The sequence below is a fragment of the Dama dama genome, chromosome 14, assembly GCF_033118175.1.
Source record: "Dama dama isolate Ldn47 chromosome 14, ASM3311817v1, whole genome shotgun sequence".
Lineage (NCBI taxonomy): Eukaryota > Metazoa > Chordata > Mammalia > Artiodactyla > Cervidae > Dama > Dama dama.
In genome coordinates, this window is record NC_083694.1 from 73,338,369 (window position 1) to 73,350,589 (window position 12,221).

The 12,221-nt window shown below is 41.0% G+C and overlaps 1 protein-coding gene across 5 annotated transcripts in view; it reads left to right on the top strand.

Annotated features, from left to right (window-relative positions):
- PTPRC (protein tyrosine phosphatase receptor type C) overlaps window positions 1–12,221 on the top strand; it is a 121,307-nt gene that overhangs the window by 44,738 nt on the left and 64,348 nt on the right. For all 5 annotated transcript variants that reach the window (XM_061161090.1, XM_061161092.1, XM_061161091.1 and 2 more), the window contains exon 3: window positions 9,618–9,644. In XM_061161090.1, the coding sequence (XP_061017073.1) occupies window positions 9,618–9,644 (27 nt within the window). The remainder of the gene's footprint in view (window positions 1–9,617; window positions 9,645–12,221) is intronic.

Here is a 12,221-nt window from a genome sequence, read left to right on the forward strand (position 1 = left end):
AGAGCCCTATGAGTAGATATTATAGATTAGCTGGAGAACTGATGTTCAGAGAGGGTATGTCACTTTTCCAAGGTCACACAGCTGGAGAGTGGAGATAGAGAGATTCAAGCTATCCTGTGTTGTTCCAAACAGCTATGACCTTAACTGGAACATCCCATGTAAAGAGATCACTAAATAGATAAGTTTATTCATGATATGTATGCCCATGAATGCCATACATCGTTTTTATTCTAAACATTGGAAGACCTTGGTAACCTGAGGGGACCAGGAAAATTGTCATGAGGTTGGATTTTGAATCAAGTCTTGGATGGTCATGACTCGGGGGCATTAAAAGAAGGAAAGATATTCCAGGTTAGGGTAAAATAAAACTGAAAGGGAAGTGGGGACGTATGCTGAAACCCTAATTGGTTGTGATAAATTGCACTTAAACTGAATTTCAAGTTAAATAAGTAATTTCATTTAAGCATACTGATAATGTCATTGGAAAGGCAATTTGGAAATAGATTGGGAAGGGCTTTCAGTAATAACAGTAAAGATTCTAGAATCTTCTACTAAGTTATTTTAATAAGAATAAAGCATATCAGTACATTGTAAAAGTGGACTCCTCGTGGCTGTATCTAAAATGCATGGGGAAGTGGGGGCGGGGCGGTCGCAGTTTAGGACCGAGTGTAAAGGTTGGTGAAATAGGACGTGGTCAGAGTCAGACTAGGGGAAAGGCTGGGGAAAGAAGCTCAGAGCCCAGGTATTAGATATTCACGGAGTATGAACCAAAGTTCAAGAGTAATGTGAAATGGGTGCTCTGAATCTTGCGGTGCCAGGGGGTGGCCTTGTATGGTTGATAAAAAATGCCGGCTCTTTGCTGTCTGCTAGAGGTGGGGCTGAGATTGTGCGCTAACTTACTCACTGTGTATTCACTTAATTCAATTTATTCAAACTGTCAGCATCCTTGTTTTCTCATTTATGAAGCAAGAGTTCTAACACCCCACAGAGATATTCCAAAGAGAGTAGGTATTCCAAAAATGTTCTTTTCTACTTAAGAGAGAGGAACATTTCCTGACACACAAAGGCCCAACAAACTGACCCAATATGAATCTTCCTGAAAACATTCAATCAAAATGATCTCATGACCTTTTCCAGAATTGGTAATTTATGGGTGTTCATATACTATTTTAATATTTTATATATCATTAACTATCTCGAGCTAAGACCTAAAGCAGTTGGAAAGACTGAAGGCAGAAAGAGAAGGGGGCAGCAGAGGATGAGATGGTTGGATGGCATCACGGATGCAAAGGACATGAGCTTGAGCATGCTCCGGGAGACACTGGAAGACGGGGAAGCCTGGCGCGCTGGAGCCCAAGGGGTCTCAAAGAGTTGGACACAACTTGGCAACTGAACAACATCAGGGCAGTTGGTAGAAATGCTCAGCATGGAAAATGGTTGCCCGCCAGAGCTGATAATTTATGGATGTTCCTATATTCTTTTAACATTTTCTACATCAGGAACTGACTGTCTTTAGCTAAGACCTAAGGCAGTTGGTAGAAACACTCGGCATGGAAAATGGTTACTAGCCGGGGCTGAAGCCGGTTGGTAATGTGGCTAAGGTACCAAAACGCACCTATACGTTATTGTGCTCTCAGGCGTGACCTTTCAGGAGACTTCAAGTGTGATATTAAGGAAGTTGCTGAACATATTTAGCTCAGAACATTTGCTTGCAAAGGGTGTGATGTGGTATGTCGTACGTAGCAGGAGAGTAACATTCGTAGGTGATGATAAAGAACTCTGCACTTGGTGAAATATCTTCACCTCGGCTCTGTTTGGTCATTTCATAATCTTAAGGTTAAAGAAGTGTGAATTCTATTTACAAATAAGCACGTCTGTCTTACTTTTCTCTTTGGAACCTGTTTTCTCTCAGCTGCATAATGTAACTAATGAATCCATTTTTCACTGCGGGCCCAAGAGAGGGTGCCTTTTTACTTTATTGAAGAGGAGCTTGGATTTAACTTTTTTTTTTTCCTCATTAAAATATGATCTGCAAACGCCTTTCCAAACGGAGTGCTTCCAAGAGGGACAAACCACCCTCCTAATTCTCAACCTTCTCTTTGAAACACCTTTTCACTGAAACAAAAACAAAGAGCTCTGAAACTCAGGGCTGCAGCAGGAGCTCATTGTCTGATCGGCCTGCTTCGCCAGCAGCTAGAGAAGTTGTGGTTTAACCCGGGGCTGGGGCCGCTGCCGCCGCTGCCATGACAACGCGCTGCACCATTTGCAAAGGCTTGCGCGCTTAACCGCACGGCTACACCTCTTCCTTTCCTATAAAGACTCAGAATCAGAAAAACAGAAGTACTCTGGAGGAGAAGAAACCACAAGAGCAGAAAAGCCACGAAGGCTGCTCTTCGCTGTGCAAACAGCCTTCTGATGAGAAGAGCGTGTTGAGAACCTCTTCTGTTTGAAAGGGGAGCTTGTCCCATTAGGCCCGGTTCCTTTAATGATTTTGAAAGTCAATCAAGTGTTTCTCTTCGGAGTTTTCAGCAAGGGGAAATGAGAAGTTAGTAGCGCGTGTTATCAGACTCAGCTTTTATTTCCCTTCCCTTCCGGGCAGCCTCGGCAGACCTAGGGATCCTGTTTGCCAGAGGGGAGACAGGTTGGTCAAGCCGACTCGCTGCAACCTAGCGTCCTTCTCTTTATTTCTTATTGTCTAATGTTTAGTTCACTAGAAGATAGTATTGGGTTGGCCAAAAAGTTCATTTGGGTTTTTCCATAACCTCTTGGCCAACCCGCTATAATTTAGATTTCACTCTTGGTTCCTTTTTTAAAAAACGTCTGTGGATGCTAAGTCATGGACCTTGACCCAGAACTGGATCAGTGGCCCCAGGAAGCCTACCCACCACCCTCTCTCCCCGACATCCCAGTTATTTTAGGAGATGTAGGTTTGATCACAGACTTTTTTGCTTGTTTGTTTAGTTTTAAAGCATGCACATAATAAGAGTAAACCATTTTCAGGAATGTTTTATTTTTCCTTCCTTGAAGATTTGGGTACAAATACTGAAGAGTAAGGGATTCCCTGGTGGTTCAGTGGTAAAGAATCTGCTTTCAATGCAGGAGACACAGGAGACATGGGTCCGATCTCTGGGTCAGGAAGGTCCCCTGGAGAAGGAAGTGGCAACCCACTCGACTGTTCTTGCCTAGGAAATCCTACAGACAGAGGAGCCCGGCGGGCCACAGTCCACAGGGGCACAAAGGTCAGACACCATGAGTACACACACAGATACACACTGAAGGACAAGGTCTCAGCTTGGTTTTTTTCATTTGTTTTTATACTAAAGATTGCATTTTTCATGTGAACCATTTTTAAAGCCTTTAACGGATTTTATAATGTGGCTTCTGTTGTACGTTTTGGTTGACTGTGAGGCATGTGGGATCTTTAACTCCCTGACCAGGGAAGGAGCCCGCAGGCCCTGGAAGGTGAGGTCATGACCACTGGACCAGCAGGGATGTCTCTCTGCTTGGTTTTAGTTCTGTTGGTTCATCACAGTTCTGATCACACCCTTCCTTGCCTTCCATGTGCCCCCATCATTTTTTTTGTTTCTAATAAGAAGCTACCTCCTTTATAGCCATCATTCAGCAATTTGTGCTTTTAAAAAATAAATTTCAATGTGTGACTTACTCTGAATCCCGCTTTGATGGTTCACACATGGTATTTTACTCACCGCGCGTCTCTTTAGAGTAACTACTGGATCGAGCATTAAATATGTTTCCCTTATGGCAGTGTGTAGTTGAATAAGCCTGGGACATTTTAGAAGCATGCTGCTGCTGCTGCTAAGTCACTCCAGGCGTGTCCAACTCTGTGCGACCCCATAGATGGCAGCCCACCAGGCTCCCCCGTCCCTGGGATTCTCCAGGCAAGAACACTGGAGTGGGTTGCCATTTCCTTCTCCAATGCAGGAAAGTGAAAGGTGAAAGTGAAGCTGCTCAGTCGTGTCCGACTCTTTGATACCCCATGGACTGCAACCTACCAGGCTCCTCTGTCCATGGGATTTTCCAGGCAGGAGTACTGGAGTGGGGTGCCATTGCCTTCTCTGTTTCAAATCCTATCTGCATTTAAAACCAAACTCCTTCTGCTAGGAGCTCTTTAGCCTTGCAGGTATTTATTTATTGAGACCTCCTCTGGTAAAAGAGGACAATGCCACCTAGTCTCTGGGGTTTCTGATGAGATGTGGCTGTGAGATCTATGTAAGACCAGGCCACGGCCCTCCACCTGTTAGTTAGCATCCTCCAGCTTTCCAGAAGAAAACACAAACATGGAGCTATTTGATCATCTTTAACAGGTATTTTCTGTTGTCCGGCTGTTTGTTTTTCCTGAAGATGTTAGCCAGTATCTCTTGACCTCCTTTCTTGTTCTTGAAATGTTGCTGTTTAGTGCCCCTTCTTCTGTTCGTGGGTACAATACTGTCTCATTTCTGAGAAGAAGAATTATAGTTTTCAGGCGTCTGTCTGCTCCTTGCGTGTTCTTGTTTCTCCCAGGTCTTTCTTCTGTTTCTTTTGGTCTCTGTCCTTCCTAAAGATTTCAGTCTGTGTTTCTTGGAAGCCCGTTGTATCTAAGAATAAGTCTTCCCAAAAGGGATGTTGAAATTCTGTGGTAATTGATGGAGCTTAGAAATCATGTTGTTGTTCAGTTGCTAAGTCATGTCTTATTCTTTCCTGACTCCATGGACTGTAGTCCGCCAGACTCCTCTGTCCAGGGGAGTAAGAATACTGGAGCGGGTTGCCATTTCCTTCTCCATGGATCTTCCCGACCCAGGGATCGAACCCAAGTCTCCTACACTGGCAGATGGATTCTTTACCACTGAGTCACCAATAAATCTCCGAGTCTTTCTAAATTGCATGAAGTCAGAAAGGCATTTCAACTCACTGAGCCTGAGTTTCCTTATCTGTCAAAAGAACTCCATGTCAATAGATATTAAAATCCTATGTTCCTTTACCAGTTGAAATATCTAAAATGATTTTCTGGTGGTAAGCAGCAACTGTTTTATACATGGGACTTTAGACACTTAAAAAATGTAAGCAATGTTTTAATACAAATTCTGCGTAAAAAAATAGAACTAGTATCAGACAGCCTTCTTCACGTCTACCACTTGCTCGGTGTGCAACTGAATAATTTACTAAGCTCCTGTAAGTGTCAGTTTCATTCCCTATAAAATAGGAAAAATAATTGCTGACTCATTGACTTGCTGGGATGCTTAAGGGCAAAAACATGTAAAGAGGCTTGCATAGTGTCTATTACACAGCTTTTTGGCAAGTTGTTGCTCTAATTATCATATTTACTGAAGGAGAGAAGGAGAGACTACTTCCTACAATTTTCTGAAATCTAGTTAATGCTTTGTCACTTGCATGAAGACTTATTCCATAGATATGTAGTAATTGGATATATTTGTTGGATTTGTTTGTTGATCATACATTTAAAGAATAAGTTAAGGTAGAAACCTTTTATATTTATTATTCTGTTTATTATTATTATCATGCCTTAGTAAGCAAGGAAAACCATACATATCTGCTTTACTTGACCTATATTTTTTTTTGTCTTGATTTGCCTTTTCCATTTTTATATTGCTTTCATGTTTATAGAGGTCAGCTGTGCATTTTTAACCTTCAAAACATGCAACCGTTCATTGGAGGCTGGATCCTGAAAATCAGCATTTATTTCATCTCTTCTGTTTCACCCCTCTGTCCTTGTACCTTTCTTAGATTTGCCAAACGAGACAGATTTAGATCCCTTTGGAAATGGCGTTCCATTCCTTTTGAGGGAGTAGGGGGTTGGGGCAGTGGTGGTGATAGGAATAGTTGGTATTTAAAGCTCAAGTATGTCTTTTGAAATGTCATTTTCACTCAATTGATTCCTAGTTTTTGCTGAAATCTCTGGTGGGGGACTTAAGGGTGTGACTTCAAGGTAACTTTGATTTGCAATCAGTTAAACATTTTGAGTTGTAAAAGAAACATATTGGGAAAGGTAAATTCAGTAACAAGACATGTGTTAGAATAACACAGCTTTGAAGATCAAGTGGCCTGTTATCTCCATTTTCATCTGTTTAATGTACCTAGTCAGTTCCATGGGTGATTCACAGCCACGGGATGGGGATGCTAGGAAATGATTTGCAGATTTTTGGTGCTCTTGTGCCACCTACTGGAATACTTCTAAATAGTCCTTTGTCTAAACGGTGAAAACTGGTTCTTACCATTTTTTTTCCCCATTTATTCTTATTAGTTGGAGGCTAATTACTTTACAATATTGTAGTGGGTTTTGTCATACATTGACATGAATCAGCCATGGAAGGGTAGAAATTGTTATTCACAGAAGAGAAAAAGTCAAATTATAATATACAGAAACACTTGATATGTAATGGTGCTCTATTTTATTATATTTATTGGATATGATGTGTGTGTGGAACCCAAGAAACCATTCAATGCAAAAAAAAAATTAAAATAGAAAAATCTTGATACCTTTTCTTGACTGTCACATCCCAGGCATGTACCCTCATAATTCCTATGGCTATTTCACACATTTCTCTTCACCCGTTTTCAAAACCTTCCCCGTATTGTTCATGTAAGTTTGACACCTATTGTAATGCTGTTTGTATTACTACAACCTCCTAATATTAAATAGCTTTCTAGGGAGCTCAGTGGTAAAGAATCTCCTGCCAATTCAGAAGATGCAAGAGATGCAGCATCTATCCCTGGGTGGGGAAGATCCCCCAGAGGAGGAAATGGCAACTCTCTCCAGTATTATTGCCTGGAGAATCCCATGGACAGTGGAGCCTGGTGGGCTACAGTCCATGAGGCCACAAAGAGTTGGACCCAACTGAATGACTGGGCACATATTATACAGTATTAAATAGGTACCTGTCATACGTAAGTTATTAAGTGCTTTAGGCAGATATTTTATTTGCTTTTCCAGGTCTGTTTGATTCCACTAACAGTAGGTGGTTGCTTCCTAGTCATACATGAACTTGGGTATAAAGAGAGCTGCCTGCCTATATCACACAACACAGGCAACCACACTAGCTTCGTTGGCCGATCAGACCCCTCAGTGACCAAACGCATTGACCAGACGGCTAAATGGTGACATAGTTAAATATCTCACACAACCCTTCTCATCAGGTCTTCTTGTTTAGTGAAAAGGATTCAGCAGAGTCCCTTTGGCTTGTAATTTTGCTAGCGTTCTGATGCATGAAATGCAACAGACACTTGCAATCACTGCTTATGTAATTTTGGAAGAATTGCCAATTATGATGGGACGTCAACAAACTATACAGACATTTGGTAGTTTAGTCTGCTTTCAATATTGACATAATTTCAACCTTCCTCTACTTTATCATGGTTTTGTTTGTTGGTTTTTTTTTTTTTTTGGCTACACCTCGGGGCTTACAGGATCTTAGTTCCCCCAAACCAGGGATTGAGCCCTCGGCAGTGAAACTGTGGAGTCCTAACCGCTGGACCACCAGGGAATTCCCATCCTCTCTTTATCTCACATGGGGAGATTACCTCCCAGAAGTATCTGTTGTGTACATTTATGAAACAGTCATCAGAGGACTTTTGAGCATGGATATGTCCTTTAGAGGGGCTTCCCTGGTGGTTCCGTGGTAAAAAATCCACTTGCAATGCAGGAGACCTGGGTTTGATCCTTGTGTCTGGAAGATTCCCTGGAGGAGGAAATGGCAACCCACTCCAATATTCTTGCCTGGAGAATCACATGGACAGAGGAGCCTGGGGGATTCCTGTCCATGTGGTCACAAATAGTCAGACACAACTGAGTGACTAACACACTTTACATACACACATGCCCTATACATATTCCTTAGATTTTTGACTAGTCTACTTCATGTAGATTGTCTTTATATGTGTTCCTACTTTGCAAATTGTAGCTAAATTCTAAAAGCTAATTGAAACATTTAAAAAATATATGTAGTCTAGCAGATATGGCTTATGGAAATGAAAGTGTCTTTTCCAGTTACATTGCTGCAGTGCCTGAATATTTTCTTAGATATTTCTATATAATGAATATTATATATATGAAAATGAAAAGTCTTTGCTTCTCAATTGTGTTAGACTTTTTGCGACTCCACAGACTATAACCCACCAGGCTCCTCTGTCCATGGGATTTTTCAGGCAAGAATACTGGAGTGGGTTGCCATTGCCTCCTTCAGGGATCTTCCCAATCCAGGGATTGAACCTGGGTCTCCTGCATTGCAGGCAGATTCTTTACCATCTGAGTCACCAGGGAAGCTCATATTATATAAATAATGTATAGTATATGTGTGTGTGTGTGTCTATCTATAAAATCAGTTCTGTTCAGTCGCTCAGTCATGCCCGACTCTTTGCAATCCCATGGACTGCAGCACACCAGGCTTCCCTGTCTATCACCATCAACCGGAGCTTGCTTAAACTCATGTCCATTGAGTCAGTGATGCCATCCAACCATCTCATCTTCTACTGCCCCCTTATCCTCCTGCCTTCAATCTTTCCCAGCATCAGGGTCTTTTCCAATGAGTCAGTTCTTCACATTAGGTGGCCAAAGTATTGGAGCTTCAGCATCCGTCCTTCCAAGGAATATTCAGGACTGATTTCCTTTAGGATGGACTGGTTTGATCCTCTAATACAAGAATGTTTTATTTTGAAGAGCAAACCAGGGAACATAATTAAAGGACCCTCCTCGCTGATACACCTCTGATGGTGTTTCTGAGGGGAGAGGGTTTTTTCAGATCTGTTTGTTCTCAGAAAATAAAATCTCGAAGCAGGAAGTAGTTTAAATACCGGCCCATCCATTATGCTACCCTCTCACAAGCTCAGCTGCCTGTCTTTTGGGGGAGAACCGACAGGATCTTTTTATTCAGTAGTTGATTACTGAGATGGTGGACGGATACATGCCTTGATCCACCGGCTGGAATCCAGTTCTCATCACGCCGGTTCGGTAGCTGACCACAATCCCTGAGCTCACGGGCTAAATGTACCAAGAAACGCTCTCCAGCACCTCCTCCACCCGCCAGCCACCCACACTGGGAGCCTGCATTAGGTTGATCCTCATGTTCTTTTCTGTATCATATTTCCTTTTGTCTGTCATCACACTGTATGGCTTTTTTTTTCCTTTTTTCTTTCTTTTCTTTTTTGTCTACCTCTCACATTGGACTAAGTTCATCGAGGGCTGAGAATTTCTTTATCTTGATCTTATTTTATCCTAGAATGCGGCATAATGTACAAAACATAGTAAGCAATCAATACTTATTGTCTCAATAAAGGAATTCGTTTGGGAAAAACTTTCCAGAAGTCCTTTAAAATTTTTTTTGCAGACTTGAAATTAATTCCAGCAGTTCTCCTTTAGCCTATTATTTTTCTTTTACCCGAGAATTCAAAAACTAATATTAATAGTGTAATTTCAACATACTTGGGCTTTATAAACATGGCATTAACAGAATAGCTATGGTTTCACCGGGAGAAAAGTACTCAAAATTGTGACTGTGTGAATGTGAATTAACATAGAGATGTTATATATGTGTATATATATATATTTACATATGTATGTGTGAAATTTGAAACTTTCTAAGAGATGTTTATTTTCCTTTTTTCAGGAAACTCTACCCGTCCTAACACTCCAGGTATTTACATTTTATTTTTCTTTTTGTTGCTACCTTTGTATATTTAATGTTGACAAAATTTTCTATGATATTCTAGTGAAATCGTTTTGTACAGACAAGCCTTATAATCATGAATGGCCCTTGACATTCTCTTGTCCTTAATATTCCTACTTGTAAGATATAAAGTTTGATAACTACCTGAACATATTATTTGTAGATGAATTATTGTGTATAAATTATAGCTTTTGTTACACCTGACAGCAAACCATATGGCAAGTTTTCAATCTCTTTTTAAATTTTATCACTGTAAAGAAATCAATTTATTTTGGTCAGATTACAGACCTTCATAGTTAGGGAACTACATGATAAATTAGAATTCTAAACATAATTTTATATATATATATATATATATACATAAATTCCTGCAACAGAAAAGTTTTGACAGTACTGAGATATTTTAAATTATCATTATCAAATTCTATTGTCACACTCGAATTGTTTTAACAAGTGTCCTAATCCTGAGGTAAATTAAATTTAAGCAATGAAGATGCTGACAATTCATATATTTCACATATCAAAGGAGAGAGAAAAAATAGGTTACATCTGGTTAAAAATAAATTACAGTGCTTAAATGTTACTGTTATTGAAAACATGTTATAGGTACCCTGATTAATCATATGGTTGACATTATGCTTTAACAAGATAGGTAATACCCCTAAGACAACCCTGGTTTAACAATTACAGAGCACAGCTCTAATGAGGCACATTTGAAATCTCCTCAGAATTGTTTGTTATTTTTAAAAAAATGATTTTAATTTGGAGGATAATTACTTTACAATATTGTGATGATTTTTTGCCATCCATCAACATGAGTCGGCCCTAGATATACACATGTCCGTTCCCTAAAGAAACTACTTTAGCCCACAGCAGTGAGGTCTTATAAATACATGAAAGTCACCGAAGCATAGCAGATTGTGATCAGTTTATTCCACCTGCTGACATACCCACCCGTTACAGAAGAGTAACTTCCTCTCAACCCCAGAAACTGGTTACTTTTGCTGGAGGGGATGGGAAGGGGGTGGAAAGGAGAGGGAACATTTAAAACAGTAGGTGACCCTCACCTTACTGAGAGAGTTTCCACGCTCTCTGCATGGACCCATCACAACAAGCCTCCACACGGTGAGACGGGGTAGCTGAAAATAGAGGCCCCCCGAGGCAAGCCGGAATATCCTCTCCCAAGTATGGGAACACGATCGGTGGGGACCAGTCTTTGTTCCTCAAAGCAGAAGGGCTCGTTGGAACCTTGCCGACACCAATGTTTAGTTTAACCTAAAAACAAGACGCAGATGGCTGGCTGAGTCTATACTGATGGGTGTGGATGACTGCTGTTGGGCAGAATCTTAAGCTCCTCCCTGCCTTCCGTCTTCTCTCCCTCCCTCGACATTTGGCAATGAGAGACCCCGAAATTTAGGTTTAGCACTTGACGTCAAAGACGGGAAGGTGCCACTTGCTTATTACTCGGTGGGATGTGTTGGCGTGTCACTGTGGATGAAAGTTTGTTGATTAAAATACTTACTTGTGACTTACCGGGTCATGAAATTTTAGGGCTTGGGGTCTTTCTTTGGCAAACAACACATGTAGCAGCTGCACGTCTCTTTCTGTAATCACAGACTAGTTCTGTGATCGTTCGTGCGCTCTGGCCCCGGGCCAATTCCATGTGACTCAGGCAGATTTCATGGATATTTAGTGAAAAACGGATTTCACATCACCTTCAACATTGGTGAATGAAGCTGCGAATTCCTCCCATCCTTGCTGTTTCTGTTTTCTTAACCCTCTACTCGGGGATCTTCCGTTTCTGTTCTCAGTTCTGTCCTTCTGGTCTCTGTCCCCCGCCCCACCCTGCCCCACCTCTCTCCTATTTCCATATTTTTGTGCTATTCTCACTTGTCTGATTCTGTTGAACTGAATGAATTGAAATGCTTGTGTGATAGAACTCAACTTTTCGTGAATTAGATATTGCATACCATGAGATTTGCTATTCATAGAAGTAAACACAGGTTAAACAGAAAATTCAGAAAAAAGTGGATCTCTATAATCCCAACAGTCAGAGATCACAGTGTTGTTTTATTTATTTCTTTTTTTAAACAATGGGCACACGTGCCCTTCCTCTGAGATGAAGAAACCTGCTTGCCGAGGAAGCGTGCACACGTGCCCAGGCCTTTGGCACACAGCGCTCGTTCGCCCTGCCCGCAGCCCCTTACACTGCACGCTCGTCTCAGCGGTGCACCATTCCACTCCACCGCCCCCTTGCCGCATTTTCTCTTTTTTCTGAAGTGAACTTTTTCTTTTTTCTTTTTCCCCCAGTCAAACTGGGGGAAATGTAACATCAGCATCTCAGATTGTTGTTTCATTTGTTATCATGAAAAAAAATTTTTTTGTAGACTTAGGTCATTCGTATATTTGTGAACTTTGTTTTCCAGTCTTTTACTCACTCTTTGCTTTGTTTGAATTTCTTTTTTCCATTTTTATTATTATTATTTTTAAACATTTTGTTTTGTATTGGAGTATGACTGGTTAGAAATGCTGGGAGAGTTTTCA